The sequence below is a fragment of the Apostichopus japonicus genome, chromosome 19 (assembly GCF_037975245.1).
Source record: "Apostichopus japonicus isolate 1M-3 chromosome 19, ASM3797524v1, whole genome shotgun sequence".
NCBI lineage: Eukaryota > Metazoa > Echinodermata > Holothuroidea > Aspidochirotida > Stichopodidae > Apostichopus > Apostichopus japonicus.
In genome coordinates, this window is record NC_092579.1 from 20,996,797 (window position 1) to 21,015,750 (window position 18,954).

Here is an 18,954-nt window from a genome sequence, read left to right on the forward strand (position 1 = left end):
ATAATAATAATAATATCCTATAAGAATGGTATCTAAGCTCGACCTAGTGAAGATTCATTTCAAATATTGAACCATAAAGTAGGGAAAAAAAAGGAAAGAAGGAAACTTCCAAATTTCCAAATTGATTTGAATTGGCTTTTAACATTTCATTATGAGAACTGTCTGGGCTACAAAATGTTGACAAGGGAAACCCCCCCCCCAAAAAAGTGATGACGATGATGAATTCCTCACTCATTTGCTGAGCAAATCAATATAGGAGGGTGCATAAGGGTTGACCAATAAGAAAAAAAGAATTGAAAGTTGTGAAACTCAGTGATGTTAAATATTAGATCAGACTAAGCTTGAAGCGATTGACGATAATGTTGAAAACAGCGTCGATGCAGATATGCTGTGACAGTTGTGCTTAAATCCAGTAATGTATCACATGATTATGAAAATGGTCACAGATTTGAATTTAAAAAACACAAAAACCACAATGTCAGATCAGAATTCTTGAAGGATTGTTGCTTTAACAATTCACTGTCTGTTATGAGATTGCCTTTGTCCAAACTAGATGAAATCCAGAATATTTTTAAAATCTATATATGTATATATATATATATATTTATATATATATATATATATATATATATATATATATAGGCGGAGTGTATAGGCGGAGTGTATAGCCTAGTGGTTAACGCCGGCGTCTCCCAGTCATGAGATCCCCGGTTCGATTCCCCGCCGACAGCAAGGTGTGTCGTCTGGCAAGGGTGTTGTTCAATAACAACTTCCCGACATGGACGTTAAATGGATGTGTGCCGAGAGATTGGCTTCGGTCAGCTTGCGAGTCTATAAGCCTCCGTGGCTTCTTTCGCGAGTTCCTGCTTGCGGGAAGATCACATATACATACATACATACATACATACATATATATATATATATATATATATATATATATACATATATACATATATATATATATATAAGTATATATATACATATAAATAAGTATATATATATAAATATATATGTGTGTGTGTTTAAGACTGGGATGGCTACCTTGGCACTGAGACATCCAGCACCCATTCTATTGTGGTAAAATGCCACATTATTGCATATAATTACAATATATGAATAAAGTCCTATTATTTTCTGACAACAAATCTTCATGGATCCCTTTTTTGGTTGTCATACATTGCAATTTAACCAACTCATAATCTGTCACTTTCTCCTTTATATATAGCTATATCCATTACCAATTTTGCATTGCCTTTTTTTTATTTTTTGGCATCTCTACTGAGGCCAATAAATACTATTTTTAGTGTATCTCCAAAGACAACATATTCACCAGCAATTCATCATCCAATTCTTGGCATATCCACATTTTATCAACTCCTTAGGCTAGAAATATATCAATGTAATTGTCAGTGATGGATTTTTCCCCCCTTTTCCATAAGGTGTGTGAGATATAAATGCATCTAAAAACATAAGGAAGAGTTTCATTTACATACTTGCCCCCAGGCAGCATTGATGCAGACAACATATGATGTCCCAATTTAAAATTCAGTGAAAATAGCCACAATGCTATGCATACAAATGTTTGTACTGCATATATATATATATATATGTATGTATGTATGTACATATACAATCTTGACAATTCATTGTGGTTCAATGTGCATGTTGAATAATGTATAATTCTATGATGATCATTCCCATACAGTGAGTTCTTTCATTCAAGTGTTTGTAGGCCTGCCTGACAGGAAGGGGGTGTCAGAGGGTACATCACATGGATCAGCTTAGAGCCAAGCCGGAAGAAAAGTGGATAAAGTACAATGTAGTTTCATAAAATACGTTAGGAACATGATGTAAGAAATATTGATTGCGAGCAAATCGAAGACTTAAAATCTATTCTGGTTAGTGAATTGTATGCCTAAATTGACACATCACAGGTTATACTGATACAAACAAAGGCGAGATAAGAAAACATTCTCTCGAAAGGTTACCCAATTTGCATAGATAGAAATGAACAACTGCTATGCTAACAACAAGATACACGGGAGACAATCATCTTCTTAATGTGTTTTTAATCTGAACCAAATAAGATATAGGTTGCACTATTTATAGCTTGTTGAAATGTCACTGGTTTCTGCTGTGAATTACAGAAATGAAATGAGCGTTCCTTTTTTATGTGCAGACACTACAGAGCCCTGCAAATGCTTTTCAGAGTTTTTGCTCAGGTTAGGCAAATATCACAAGGGCATATGGAGGAAGTGTGGGTGATTTAACAGGATGTTTTTGTTCGCAAATGCACTTTTAGATAGTCTGCAATTTTAAAACATAACAGTAGTGCTATACAATTTGGAAACAAATATGGATGACCTTTTAAACCATAACCTGGCCTTGTAGACACTGCATCCTGCGCGAGCTGCTTCCTCATCATGTATCAAATCAGACAGAACTAATGTATTATATAAATGTATGAATGTTCGTTGAATGTACGTATGAATGTACGAATGAATGTTAAATATGAATGTAAGAGACTGACTTCGGTCAGCTTGCAGCTTTGATAGGCCAATGAGGCTTCTTCGCGAGTTCCTGCTTGCAGGAGGATCTAATATACATGCATTACCAACTTCAAGGACTTGTGATTTCCTCTGCACTTTATCAAATCAGAGTTAAGTGTGGAATATAGTGCAGAGACATGCACAGGATTCCTCAGGGCTGGGAGGGGAGGTGGGGGGGGGAGAGAGGGGAATTCCAAATTTCCTCCAACAGAATTATGGTAGCGGCATGAGCCTTTAAGGACAAATGGGCAGCAAATGTAGTTCCTCCGTAGGGTGGTTCTTGGGGGTCCTAAATTAAATTTTAAATTCCAGTAGCTCCCATGTCTTTCTGCACCCACATATAGATGATGAACGAAACAGATTGTCAACAGTTACCTATTGCAACACAATAAACAATGGAAAAGCGACTATATACAGAAAGCAACCAAAGTTACGACAAATCAAGTTCGATGAAAATTTTATTTTTCACTTTTATTAATCATCAAGATATTAACACAGCATCAAGTGAAATCAATAACTCAAAAGTGCTAGTATAAATCAAGACATACATAGATATATAGCTATTAACTCTGTATATGTTACTGCTTTACATTAAAGTGCACCAATGTTTAAGGCATGATTCGTTTTAGTGATCATCCGCATGGCAGACTATGAACCAATTAAAGGTAAGAAATTAATTTTGATACGCTGTCGACCGATAAAAAAATTTGAAAACAAATGCAAGTTCAGTCAATGTTGTATTTCGATACCAATTTTAATATTAAAGATATGAAAGCTTCAGCATCAACTTATGTGGCTGGACTATTTAGTCTCAGACAGAATATGTATGAGGTCATTGTTTGCAGAAACAACCCTTAAAACACAATACTCAGTAAACATGACAGTTTATGACCTCAAATAATGTGTTTATGAATGCATTATACAAATTATCAAGGGATTAGTGCTGGATGTTATATCCGAGAGTGATCCGTTGTTTATGTGAAGTTATAACAACATGTGCTGGTTGATTTAATATATATTATTATATATTATTTACAGCAGAATTATTGAAAATTTAGAAGTCAACATAACTATCAATAATTTTCTTTCCCTTTGCTTGGACTACGATATATCCAGAAAAAAATTATGCCTGAAGTCATGTTCAAATCGTTAATTTTGGTATTAACTGGAAAATTCAAAAAACCAAACACAGAAGACTATTCTTAGAATATTTCTGCCAGCTCAGCTGCAAGCGAAAGAAATAGAAATATATAATAAAATTTGTTGCTATATGGTACATATTGTGGGTTAATTGTTAACTTATAAATAATTACAAAATAAACTATATACATATCATGATAATTTGTCTTTAAATTAATAACTTAAAAAATGTAAACTTTGTTTACATGAGAAATTTATCAAAATTAATTTGCATTGTCAATTGTATGATGAATGTTAATTAGTATTCAATAATACCCTAGGAGTCGTGGGCAGTCGAAACATCGAGCTACAGACCATCTACGTTGAAAATAAATTAATGGCGCTCTCAGAACACGTTCAAAATCAACAGAGGGCGCATTCTCATCTAGTCTCACGAAACTTGACAAACTGCGGCCTACGACACAGCAGATCATAACTGTACCATGAGCTGGTCACATGAAGTGTTTTCAATTTTGTTCTTATTTACTGAAGACAAGATCTTTTGGAACAAGTTTTTAAAGATCTTTTGGAACAAGTTTTTCAAGTTCAGCTAAACGTTTTAAGTAAATTAACTTTTCTGTTTCCCAAAACGTTCTTTTCTGTCCGTGAAACTGCAACTAATCAAGCTCCCAGCACTTCTGCAGTATGCAAGAACATTGGGCGTGTTTGAACCCTTTCACGCGATCTTGTTACTTTAATTCAGAGAATGTTAAGCATTAAGAGTTCAGACCACAGAAATTAGGACCTATATGACAGCCACCTTGGCATTGAGAGACATAAACCGTCATGTCACTGTGGTTATGCACACCCCACACATTCCTCACTTACTGAATCACTTTTCATCCTTTTAAGTTGCAGGGATTATGATTGAATTTGAATATAGTACATAAATAAACGTTTATTATCTTAGTTAATATATATATATATATATATATATATATATATATATATATATTTCTGAAGCAGAACTGGTACTGTATGTCTCTTTGGTTTGCATTCTTTGTGACATCACATCCCTGGCAACACAAGCAACTTGTATTTGGGATCAGTCAAAATGACTTCAGGACCAAGTTTAAGCGTGTTCCATAAATGTCACAAAGGTGTCAAATTTTAGAAAAAATCCTTCACTTTTCAAATAAATATAAAAAACTGACAGTGACCTTTAGACCAGGAGTTCTCAATTAATATTCTTTATATATGATGGTCAGATTGTTCGTCCAAAGGCCAAGACAGACTAAAAATCTCACTTTAGATAAAATTAATCAATGTGCAGGGTAGGCTAGCTCAATTAGCCTATGGTCTTAAGGTTATGATATAGCAAACCTCCTGCTATAGACTGTCAGCCGGCTACAGCAAGTTCAATTGTACGTCAACTGTCTTCCCTAGACACAAAGTACATTTGATATATGGACCATTGCACTAGCAATTCAAAATCATCTGTTCATAAGTGAAATGCCACAAATGAGTGCGTGCCACAAATCCTTATAATGGAATGTAAAACGGTAACTTTTAATAAATTTACAATCACACACTTAAACCATTTGCAACAGGAATTCACCTTACTGGCCAAAAATATGCTAGAAATATGAAAGAAATATGCTAGAAATATGAAAGAAATATGCTAGCAAGTCAGATAATGATACAACAAGCATTCTACTGCCACGATGCATGCAGCAGATATTCAGGGCAAAGCTTTTAAGAAAGTTTTGTAGTTGTGCATTGCATTGGGTAGGCCCCCCCCCCAAAAGGGATTCTCTCAAAGCATTTCTTCCTCGCTGATACAGCGAATCGTCTAATTAATTAAACACTTCTCGATGCCCGGCACAGCAAATTTGGAGACTCAAAAGCAAATACCTGAAAATACTCACTTTTGGCAATGTTTAGCATGCTAAAAATTTGGGGCCACCAGCTTCTTAAGCCTACCAAAACTTTACACTGTAGTTCAAAATACTACTATAACATCACTGAGAATACTGTACAACTGCAAAGCCAAATGCTATCCGAGAATTAATAGCCAACATTGCAAAAGGAATTATGCAAATATATATAGCTAGTTTTGTACACAAAAAATTTCACTATTTTCAGTTTCTTGTTGAAGAATAAAAAATTCCAGAAAGCACATAATTGCTGACGTAGAACAGTAAAGGCTAAAGATGTCGTTGGCATCACAGCTTTATTTCATAGGCCGGAAGCTTTGACCCGCAGAAGACGCATATTAACAACAACCAGAAACAGAATTGTGTTCATAATTCCATGATTGTAATTGTCTTAATTGCACGGTCATAATTACATGAACTTAAACCAAAAACACACACAGCAAAAATATATAAATAGAAATTACCACATTTTAATTATTCTTCTGTACTTTCAACTTCATTTAGACATTGCTTGTGCATTATAACTGAAAGATTTCATTGTTTTCATTGCATTACCACCTCAATCAAAGTACTTGGTCAAATTTTACATTCTCTCACACAGAACATTTATACAGCAAACTTAATGTCTCGCAGAGCATAGCGACTACATGCAATTCTTAACACTAGAAACGAGAAACATTTTTAAGGGCGGAGAATTTGTGCATCGGCGTGAAAGATAGCTATAGACGTCTCTCGTAGAATGAGGAACCTCCAGACCATGTTGCCATGGTTTCCTGGCTACATCACTTTTTCTCTTCCAATGGCGATGTCTTCCCTTCATTTCCGTCCGACTTTGCTTGCAGAGCGAGGAGAGGCTTGGCTTTCTCTGGAACCTCCTGGAAAAAAAAAGAGAAGACCAACGGCACAATAATGAGTCAGACAGCAAGCTGTATCATTAACCAATTAAGTCACTCAGCATGTGACATTTCCTCCCCTAGAAAAATATCCACATTTTGTAGATGCGTGAAACATTTATATAGCTCTGTTGATCTGCTCAGATGGAGATAACACTGGCAGTTCGTGAGTATGCTAGTAAGTTGCAATGTAAACTATACTGTACATCTCCCATAAAAATGGATACTATCTTTTGGGGCAACATGAACCATAAAGTTTAGGAATCTAGTGCTTTATTCCTACAGCAAAAACCTGGCAATATTTGTACTTGATTATCAGTAAACAATAAAACATTTGCACATGTCATACCTTTACATTTCTTTGCAAAATTTGATTGAAAACTTCTTTTAATTAGTTTTTTTTGGGGTATCTCAAAGGAGAAATATGCCCAAATTTGAATATTTAGTGGTCCAACAATTGTAATATTGTAATATACTATGTTACATCAAGTGAAATTTCATCCAGGCTTTTTCAGGATTTACCATTCTAATTTGCATCGCTCTCGGCTGTGATTAAATTCCACCGAATTTTCCCACAAATGAATAGGAATAACTCATTTCACTGCAACTACTGTACTGTACTGAAGCAGACTACTATACTGTGCAATGTTTACATGGTTACCACAGTATACCTTACAGGACAGCTATTTAAATGGGGCAGGGGGTGGGGGAGTGTATGTATATATATATATATATATATATATATATACCTTTCAAAGGCTTTAATACGACTCCAAAAAAAACAATCAAACACAATGTAGTTTGTTTTGAATGGTAATTCCCAATTTGATTGTCTGGTGCGATATTTATGGACTGTAGTAAAATAATTTACGATCATATTGTGTCTTCACAGACTGCGAACTACGGCAGGCCGCAATATCAATCGCAGTCGAATAAAAATCGATAGCATAAGTTCCAAATGTAACACCAAAATCCAGCCATTTTCACTGTTTATCAATAGATGTGAACCTTTTCTACAAAACAAAGACTATCGAGGTGTCGATCAACACACGATCGATCATTCATAGCAGGAAAAACTCTCCGGGATAAGTGAAGTCACTGAATTGGTGCATTGAACTGTGAATTTATAAATGGTACAAACAGATATATTTGTGGCACACTTATCCACTATAACAGGTAATTCAGAAAAACCTACACAGCTGTGAGCGTTTATGTGACATGTGTTAATACTACAGCTCTGTGAAGCATAACTGAGGTGCATATATAGCTACAGATACAATGGCTGCTTACACCAGCTTTTTGAGTTGATTTAAATCAATCTTTTGATGTTACATTCTTATACTACAAATCTCATATCATTAGATCTCATTAGCTCGACGAGCCAACATTGATCTTCAGATAGAGGAACGATAGTCCAAACTTTTGAAATGCTCATGCACAGTTTTTATCTAGTGTTTGATATATATATATGCCACAATGAAAAACGTCTGGACTACGAAATTATGAGTTCTTTAATTGCTTAAACTCGTTAACCATCATTTGGTGGAAAAATCTAGGACATTGTTTTAGTTTGATCAATTACAACCTCATTTTGAGTATTTAGTAAATTGTTAGGTTTTTGGCAATAATTGCTGACCAATCTCAAAATGCTGTCTTAAAGGAATTGTAAAGAGAGGCAAAAAAAGAATCATAAATTGCTCATTTTGGTACCAAAATTCAATGAAATATTGCCATTGTTCAGTCTGAGTCATTATATGTATAACATTTGAAACACGATGATTTCTAACAGGTGAAAAAAAAAATATCATGGAAATAATTGTTCCACAAAGTGTGCTGTCATGTTTTAAAGAAGTCATTTTAGCATACATCTGGCAATCTTGGAATAACTTTATAATATTCCGTAAGAAAAAAAAAATGGAATATACCGTACCATGTGACAGGCTATACAGTATGTGCTTGCCTTTCAATACCCATCTACGTGCGGTATCAAGAAGGGATACATTTGAGGGACAATTCTAACCTGTTATATGATAGGCAGGTCTATACTCCCTGCAAAAGCCTTTGAAATACATGAATATTTAGCCAAATTCCATGGAGACACCCAGTTCATACGTTTTTGGCAAGCGTAGTAGCGATTAGACATGTATATTATTAAATGGCACTAACCACCTAGAAATGTATTAGAAATACAGGTAGAAATGTATGTAGAAATCACATGTTATTCACGATGTATTGTCCATACAAGTCAAGCATTTAGCTGTTACCCATACCCTGACATGACTAATTTACCAATTTTGGCAGAGATATAAATCTAATTGCTTTACGTATCTTGTTTGAGCACAGGCACGTCAAGGGTCCCAAGGCAACTTGATGAAACACGGACGTGATTATGATAGGAAGGCATGAAGCCAGAAGTTTGTACTGTAGTGTAGGGGCCTAGGCCTACTGTAGCTAGGCCTAATTAAGCCTAAACATTAGGACCCAACTTGCAGAAGTAGTGGAATCGTCTAAGGCAGCATTTTTAGTTTTGCTTAGTTCATTTTCAAAATCCCCAACACGTGTAGACCAGATTGAATTTCGGATCCAGTAAATTAAGTGGCCAGTTAGTCCAGCGCACTATACTGTATATGGTGTGCCAGACAACAAGTGCAGTAACACCCATGCGCTGGTATATGAGGATGTATTAGGATGTAAACATGTGCTGTTCCTATAGGTTAGTGCCTTCTGTTTGCATACATGTCCGTTAGGAGAGTGCCGGCTGCAAACGTCTTGCAAACGTACGTATCTAGTGATGGAGATGAGGAAGTATGGAAGGTTATTATTGATGGAGACAGGTACGAACTGTGTGTGTGAGATCGGTAAATAGGTCTTAATTTAACAATTTTCAGACTCAGGCAATAATCCTTCAGTATGCTTCTTACATTGATGACAAAGTCACAAACGGAAATCTACACCCAGAGTCCCAGACAATGTAATCAGAAAGAAAATTGACGTACTGTACTGATTCCTAGCCGCAATTCCATAAGAATATTTAATGTAACACCAAAAGTTTGATGTTTTAAACAATTTTCAAGGTTTTTGCAATCACATCCACCTGCACACCAAGATCATCCACAAATATCTTTTGGAGTTTCATATTGTTTTTTCGTAACATGTTTTGATACTTTTCTTCTTCTGTTTTGACCACCACAGGAAACAAAAACACACACAGATGTGTCCACTTAATTCACACACATATCAGCTTCCGTAGATTCGGTTTGCCCGAATTAAATAAAGCACACTTTGAAGAGAGCCTGTATCCACATGTATGATATTGAATATTATACCCAGCATGTCACTGACAACAACCAGCTGTTCAAGTTATCCACTTTCACCTTGTATAATATTCACTATGTAGGCCTATATACACAACCATTATACAGTCACTGTACTAATTTCAATGATGAGTACTGTACTCCAATACATGGTTTAGATATTTACAAGTGAAAACATTTACATGTCTTTACTACAGGTATATACATATTATTGCACTTTCACATCTACAGCACCTAGTTTATAAGTTGCTACGGCAACACTTTAGCACTGCTCCCATGATGACCCACTGACGGCTTGCAGGTCAACATGATGACTATTAACCTCTTCCATTTAAATGTATCATTTCTTCAGTCTATAATAGTATACAGTTTGCTCAGCATTGACCATTATTATGCATGGTTATAAAAATGATTTAGAATGTACCAACAATTACAAGCAAAAACAGTCTGCTTGCTTCCTCCATCCCCCTCAACCCCCACTACCCCTTCTCCTGCTCCATTCCAACCCTTGCCCTGGTAACTCTCCTACTTCCTACACAATGTACATCCTTCCCCTCCAGTATCCAATCTTTGCCCAAGTAACCGTTTGATTTCCTGCGCAATTCCCCTCCCCCTCATTCTTCATTTTAACCCTAACACTGCCACTTCCTACATAATCCCCTTCCCTTCCCTCCCCACCCCCCTCCCCCCTACTTCATTCTGACATTTTCCCAAGTAACCCTGCAAATTCATATAAGCTAGATTCTCCTCCACCATTTCACTACAGTCCGTACATATGGTTCAATTTAGGGAAGGTGGAAGATTTTACAGATATGAACAATGCAATCCCACAGCCTTCTGTAGTAAAACATATACTGTACCTCACACACTTTTAGATGTTTCAGCTTTTAAGCTCAACACTGGTGTAACCGATCAAGTGGTAAATTTATTCAACCACATAGTTCAAAGGTGACAGCAATAAAACTTTTCCGAGTGCACTTTAAATTTGGCACGGCTTTATTCATGTCAACAGTAATACTGTATGGTAAAGCATAAGTTATAACAATTTATATATGGAAAATTCCCAACATCCCTTATCAATATTTACCAACTGCTCTCTTATCAATATACTGATAAATTTGTTTACTGACCAAACAATTAGATGATATCCAACTTCCAAGTATATATATAGATGCACATATGTAGGTCTAAAATAAAATGCCAAGTGGCTGTGAGATATGGTACTGTACCACCCTATACTGTAGAAGCACATAATTATAAACAGGAGATCTATATCAATCGTTCTTCCCAAGTGGCTTAATTTTGAATTTTTGTATGCATTTCAAATTGAGCAAATCCACAATTACATGGCAATTTTGTTAATAAACCTGAAGTAACAACCAACCTAAGATACCTTGCAAATCTTAATTGTCAACATCATATTGCTAACACTGGACAAAAGTCTGACTTTTGGGTTCCATTTTGTTTATCGCAAGTGACCATGCAAGTTTCTTGCACTCATTAAGATGGACCTTACAAACTTGTACAAGTTTCCTCACAAGCTAATTTCTGACCACCACTGGTTTTCATGAATAATACAATATTTCACTAAAGGTTGAGCTTCCATGGGGGGGGGATGTCCCAAGTGACCTTGACCTCCACAGAAAATAAGTTAGGGTTCCTGTACTTAAATTTACATAATGAGTATAAAATTCCATTACCACATAAGACAATAGGGATTTAAATTTGCAGCCACCAAAGTGGATCACAGTACTAACTCACAGTAAAGCGAACATGTACTGAACTGTATTAGTGATTAGTTTCTTTTAATGTTAGTTCTGCCAGTCACCATGGTGAACAAAATGGCCGACACCTGAAATCCAATCAGCCTAATGTATCATGCTATGGTTATTCCTACATCATCTCTAGTATACTGTACCGTTAAGACTTGGAACAGGTACTTGTATTAATGCACCAACCGATACTAACATATATGCTACCATGCAGCTATCACCCACAGTACATGCACTGAAAGTACCAACAATGTTATGTACCTACAACCAAACAGGCTTGTAATACGAGTACAGTGGAATGAGTTATAAGAAGAAAGGAATTTCCCTTGGTGTGAGTACAGCTATGAGTGTACAAGCATGAGTATCTTATCTTGCATTAGCCTACAGTACTACATTTCAAGTATTATGAGTACTAATTTATGAGGTCTATTACAAGTACTACAGGTAACTTTGCTATGAGTACAAGTATGGAGATATTCCAAAAAGGTTGTGAGGAGACAGGTAAGCGAGGAGCGAAGTAAATACTACAAATCTGACACCCAACCACCAATAGAGGTAACCTTTAGTCTGTCATCTCGCTTGTCAAATGACACTTCTTGGGGAATGCCTTGTTCACACTTCCTACTTCACTTCCTACTTCACTACTTCACTTCACACTTCCTTCACACTTCCTAATTGGATAAATCATATAGCATGCAATGTTTAAAACATCCGTGGCAGGGTAGGTGGGGCTACGGATGGGGGGGGGTGGAGGGGTGGGGTGTCTTTAAATGCAAGATTCAGGGTTTTAATTGATTCCTCAAATTAAGTGACATTACATCAAACAGCAGACCTTGATAATTTTTCTAAAATATAATTTAAATTAATTCTAACATGAATAATAATAAAATATTGACAATGGGCGTTTTAAGCATTTCATCATGAAAGTCTCATCTATGGGCAAATTAAACTCATATTGTTACTTAATGCATTATTATATCAACATCAGGCAAGGAAGGGACAGACCATTGAAATTGTTGATTGTTACAAAAAGGCTGAGGTGTAAGTGTTATGTGTGAATTGTACATACTATGGATTTCAGTGATTAATCTCAATGATGCAAATTTCCTGCCTCAGCACGAAAATAAAGAAATTAATATACTCACAACTCTCTTCATAATTGCTAGTATGGTGGTCCAAAGGTAGTTCACTGTTGCTATGTATGCCACTCTTAGATGCGTTGGTAGTACTAGAAAGTTAACAAGCTGAAACCAAGTAGTAAAATTAAATTACATGAAATCAGGTCACAAAAAAATTCAGACCCTGAATTATTATCATTTGTATTAATAGTAAGAATGCAAAGATAACAATAATGTCACTCAAAAACTCGGTAGAATTGCAATTGTACTGGAAAATTTGACCTTGCCAAAAACTTAAAAAAATAATCGCTGCTAAAGTAAGAGTAGAAACAGCAATTTATGTAAGTTATAAATCCTTGAAGTCATAAATAATCAGGTAAAAAGCTGGAAATTACATGAGCAACGCATTTTTTTTTTATAATTCAGAATGCTTTTCATCTTGACAGCTACCTATTTAATACAAATTGATCTTAACAAATCGTTAACTAGTACAGTTATTGCACTTGCCAAATTACCAGGTACCAACAAAAGCTGACCTGGGAAATGACACTTACTGAAGCTGCTTATTATTACCTGTGCACAAGTCCAGAAACAGCAGCTGTATCTGAAAGTCTCCACAAACTTCTGTCTACATTCTAGAAAAATATCCGGTTGCCTCTCGAGTGCACTCAGGCCTGATAGAGACAAAAAAGATACACATAACTGTGGATGCTTTGATTCATGAATATTCATTAACCATCTTATATGGATCAGCCAGTTGGGACAATTTCCTAATGCTAATACCTCTATAAACTGTACTCCAATATCATGCTCTCAAAGCACTGGTACTGACAGTACAAACAGTTCCATGATCTGATAGAAACATGATATTCGTACTGCTCGTACTGACAACACAAGTGCTCTGAAGCGGGACATGACACTGCAGTATAGAAAAAAATTGTCCCAACTGGGTGTATGGAGAGCATACTGAATTTCTACACATACACATAGTGTATGAAAGGGAATATTTCAATGACTTGAACAATATTGTGAAAGTCCTGCATTGCCACGAAACTATCCTTCTGATCTATTTATATAGACATTACTGAAACTATCAATTTATGCGGATTCCCTTTGGCAAAATGGCCAACCTGAATTGGTTGAAACTCTGTTGTGAGAATGTTCTTGTCCCAGGAGAGTACTTGGATTTCATCTGTTTTTTCACCTAAGCTTTCGACTATTCCCTAGGAAGTCTGGTTAAAAGCTCACATTCTTCGCATGAAAGGGATATTCCAGTGGCAGACAAAGAAACAATGTTTAATGCCTCATCTCAATCATTTGTAACTTAGAACTCGAGATATGGATGATTCATGATTGAAAATGTAACCTATGTATTTTGACTGGCTAAATCCTTTTCACAGTCACATTTTAATGTTATTTTAAAAACGGTGCAGATCCCTACGATTTTCTTGTCGATTAATCATTGATATGTGATAAATGTTATAAATGTGGATGCTGGCAATATGTAATCATTCAAACACATTGTTTTTTGTCAAAAAAATATCACTTTTTCTCTGCGAAATAAATTAATAAAATGTTATAAAGGAAACCAAAACAATCTTCAACTGCATTCCCTTGATATGTGTCAACAAAATATTACCAATATTGAAAAAATTCACTTATTGATCAGATGAAATGCTAAAAGGATGGGGTTTGAAATTTCAGATTCTTTTTGTTTAGCAATTAACGTCAGACACCAGAATATTCCTTTAAAAAGAATGGCAGAATGTGGTCAGGATTGGAAAATCTTGCTCAATTTTCTGTGTTCAAACATGTCTATTAATATAGAAGAATTTCTGCTGTTATTCGCAAAACAGGCTACTCCGAGAATTCCTTATACATACAGTACAGTAAGGGTACTTTACAACCACAAGAAAAGTGGAACAGGGCTTTTTTCTACTTGTTCTTGGTTTCAAAATGTTTCCACTCTTTTCTTAATATTTTGCTGATTCATTTTACAATTAAAATTCTTTACCGTTAGCTACAGTATACTACAATAGCTCTCAGTTACTTAAAGTCCATAACAGTTTCCAAAGTTGACCTCCAGTTGCCTGGTTACTTTGCCAACAATTATCGACCTAAATAATAACTTTTCCTAAAATCTCTGCCACATCGTTTAACTGTAATTTTTGAGTCCACCCGTCTATTTTGCAATTGACCGCTAAAAGAACCGCGGAGCTGGTATATCTGTCTGTGACTGCCCTGGATACACTCATTACGGCTTCCAACATCTCACAATGAATATTGATTATTTATGAGTGAGTGAGTATTGGGAGCAGTCTAAACTGGTGGCTAACACCGTTAAATTAAACATCATCAGTGTTTGGCCCCAAACTTTAGCAGGCTAGAAGTTTCTTTTAAAGTTTTTTCTTCAAGAGTATATATACTTTCTTGTGTGGCTACTACTGTATGCATCATCAATACTGTACTAGTGTGCAGTATTTTCAGAGAATCTTGAGGAGTGTTAAGTTGAAGAAAAATGAAGATAAATACTATCAGAGTGACAGTGACAGTGACAGTAAAGAATTTGAAGTGTATATGATTGATGATTATTTGACTTGCTAGCATAGTTACGGCCAATACCGATGACCTTTGAAATCTTTTTTTTTTATACTTTTTCAGTACTTGCAATTTTCAAATTCCATGATATTGAAAATATCTAAAACTGCAATTCAGTGCTCAGCCAATTAGTCTTTTCCATATACGGTATATATACAGGCCTAGATTTTGTGGCCTTGCAAAAAACTGGAATTTCTGACATTGCAAATTTGATGATAAATATATATTGAAAAGAAAAAGCATAAACTAAACTGACAAAATAATGCCTCAGACATTATGAAAAACAACTTTGGGTTCGAAAGTGAACATACAGTACATGTATCTCAGTGCTATTTTTTTTCTACCCAAATGTCTTTAGTTATCCAACAAACTAGCCCCACGCCATGATCTACCTACTGAAGAGTAACACAGTGAGGATTATTATCATGCCAGTATTCCAAACTGTTTACTACTACTAGTAACAACAATCTTTGACTACTGGTTCTCCTCAGTTTTGTCTATGCTGGTAATGGTGCATAAACGGACTTCATTGATTGTTCAATTTCTGGTTATTCAAGAGAGTCTGAGGTCAGTTTTGTTTTGAATCAGCTTTGTTGAACTAGACAAAGAGTGTATATTTTACCCTCCCTGTGGCTTTACTGTTCAAGCTTTTGCAGTTCAGATCTTCGATACAGACTAGTCAATATAATATTGTTCTTTTAAGAATGAAATCAGCTTCAAGGGTCAGTGGCACGTACAGTATAAATTCCTAGGCAATCTGTTATGAGATGCGTACAGTATGATTGGATTTCCTTTCACGCAGGGCACTTGGGATATTTGGAGATAGCAACAATTGGAAATATCACTGGAAAGAGGCCAACTAGAGAGAAGTCAACTAAACACATGGGGAGAGGTCAACTTAACTATTTATTATTTGACCAGCTGGTATAACTAAGTCCTATAGGTATAATAAAACAGATTTCCATGGGATTGACAATAAAGAGAAGCAGTTCACTTTTAAGTAATAATTCATCTTGGTACAGTAGTAGTTCCTTAAATTTGAGTTACTTTCTATGTCTTCACTCTATCTTGGAATGGGTGATTTAAACTTCCTGACTGAGATTAGCAAAAATTTGGAAACTTTTTGTTCTTTCAAGGAATCGAGATATATATCACACAAGGCAACAGCAGGGAATCGCAGCCACCTGGTATTGTTTTAAAGTGCATTGCTACAGTGGTAGCATATGGGGGCTGCAATTGAGAATGGGAGTCAGATGGAATGCGCAATGACGATAAATTATGTTTGGTTTACGTAAGCCACCATGAAAAACAGTAAATGCTATGACATCCCATGTAGTTCTGGAACCTGAATACAGTATCTATACCCATTTCTATGATCTGAAGGAGACAGCTTAACACATTCTAGGCACCATATACTTGAACTTGGGAGCTTAATCCTTGCCTCTTCTGTCTATTGCATACAGTATATATGACACTGGGTGTGATTGTATGGTCTTTTAGTGGAAGTCACAGAGAGTGTCTGCTGAAATATCCATTTCAATGAGAACTATACATGCAACTAAGATCCAATAGTTTGTATACTTGTAAGAGAAGTTGAGCTTAAGTACATGATACCTCAAGAAATTATCCATACCACTCTCCCGTAGAATTGCAACTGTTTGTTTTATTATATTTAAGGTACCTGGAATTAGGATGAAATGACTTATTGTTATGTAAGGGGAAAAAACAAACATGTTTTTAGTCTGCATCTGCATCTTCTTTTGGCCAACTTCTTTATTTTTTATGATTATATTGCAAGCAGTCTAAAAATGCTATTTCAATTCAAGTCTGATTTGACATCCTTTGAAAATTATTTGAGTCACCTCAGAACTAAGTGCATACATGTGTCGATATTACTGTCGTTAACTTAGGCAAAATTCCAATCTTTTTCCACCGACTCAAATCACAATATTTGTATTTTATTCTGAGTAGTCAACACATGTTTAATTTTTTTACTCGGCCTAATAGTGACTTATTATTGTTGTGATGTGCTGTGCACATTGTGATACGAAAAATGGATGTTGCAAAACGGAAAATTTGTGAAAGCTAATCCAAACCTTCCAAATTATCTTCAGTCATATGTATTAAAATGAAAGATATTTATCTTATCTATCATAGGAACAGTCCACAAACTTACTGAACAATAATACTAATATACATTTTGATTGAATCAAGTTAGGACATACTGTAACTTAGGCTTATTTTAATTTAATTGTCAACATATTTTGCTTAAATTCTTACCAACATAAAAGGCAACAACATATGCACTTCCTGCAATTGATTGGTCCAACAAGAGTTTCTTGGCAAGGATCCTAAATGCTGTACCAGGTAGGATTTTATCCAACCAGGTGTACCAGAGATGTCCCACTGGACCGTTGAAAGATGCACCAATAATACTAAAGTGTGCTATCCTCACCCAGTTTATAGGTTTGTCACTTTCGTTAATTAATTGCAAGGTAAATTCACCTGCTGCACAAGTTCCTCCATATATTGCTGCATTTACAAGGAAGGGTCTTCTCCTCAAAATTCTATTAAATGTGAACAAAAGTCTATTCTGAGCTAGGGAAGCCATTTAGCCTATTGGTATTTCCTGCACAGTACTAGTACTGCATGGGTAACTACTGCAGGATTGTAGTGAAGCAATGACACAACATAGTTTTGATCCTTATTCCACAATTAGGTATAATTTAAGTCAAGGGTTTATAGTGACTAGCTATAAATGATTTGCTTTCGATATAACTTCTGTGAACGTTTGGTCTGATCCTGATGATTTAGTTCAATTCGCTGGTTGACATTAGGAGTATAACTATAAGCAGCATGGGTAGGCAAAATATGATTCACGCTAATGAAAGAAACACATTTCATTACTTCCGATGTGAAATCGATCTTAATTGCTAAATATCCAACGATTGGAAACTAGGCATGTTTCCTGAAGCCGGAAGTTTCCAAAGTTCTTTGAAAGGACACGACGACAACGACTTAGCAAGAACTAGACAAACAATTGACTGTGGGTTGGTCAAGCGCGGACGTATATTGTTGAAGACTAACTGATACAAGGCGTAGGAGCTACATGTGGACTATACGTGTAGTTCTCACAATATTAGTATTACGGTCATAAATGTATGCACAAGTCAAAGGTGATCCAGCTTACGGAACTTTCCGATGAAATTGCTGCAAATATCTCAAATCCGATGGATAATTTTAAGATTTCTGATTCATGACTGAATTCATGGAAATGATGGAACTCTGCTTTTTCATGGAAACCTCAGACAGTCATTTTATCTACATACTCTCGTTAGAAGTTCGGCCTTGTATTGAGTTTACCGTTACAGTGCCTGCCTCGGATTTTCCTCAATTCGAATCACGTAACACTAATTTGAATAAGGTGTAGCACTTCGTTATAACGATTTAAGTACGAAAATTAGAGAAATTCAAATCTACAATGAGTTAACAAGAACGCCGTCATAAATATAGAGAAGACCTTCTTTCCTGCATAAGAAACAAGACGTCGTCGTGCAACATGTACATACATTGGTTTGAGATACGCGATGTACACGTGAGAACTGTTCAATGTTTTGTTATGTATATAGATGTTTCAATGGCTTGTTTACTACG

The 18,954-nt window shown here is 35.7% G+C and overlaps 1 protein-coding gene across 1 annotated transcript; it reads right to left on the bottom strand.

The window, feature by feature from the left end:
• Positions 1 to 2,994: 2,994 nt before the first annotated feature.
• On the bottom strand, positions 2,995 to 18,954 carry LOC139959371 (mpv17-like protein). The gene is made up of 4 exons (XM_071956926.1): positions 17,581 to 18,954; positions 13,276 to 13,376; positions 12,730 to 12,828; positions 2,995 to 6,480 (listed from the first exon to the last, which is right to left on the bottom strand). Exons 1-4 carry the CDS (start codon positions 17,909 to 17,911, stop codon positions 6,388 to 6,390), a joined length of 624 nt encoding a protein of 207 aa, XP_071813027.1. The 5' UTR covers positions 17,912 to 18,954; the 3' UTR covers positions 2,995 to 6,387.

Bases quoted from the DNA above. Each gene is read 5' to 3' on its own strand.
- LOC139959371 (XM_071956926.1), bottom strand. From the start codon at position 17,911: ATGGCTTCCCTAGCTCAGAATAGACTTTTGTTCACATTTAATAGAATT. The intron at 13,377-17,580 runs GTAAGAATTTAA...TGTCTCTATCAG, and splicing joins TGTTGTTGCCTTTTATGTTG to GCCTGAGTGCACTCGAGAGG. The intron at 12,829-13,275 runs GTAATAATAAGC...ACTTGGTTTCAG, and splicing joins GTTTCTGGACTTGTGCACAG to CTTGTTAACTTTCTAGTACT.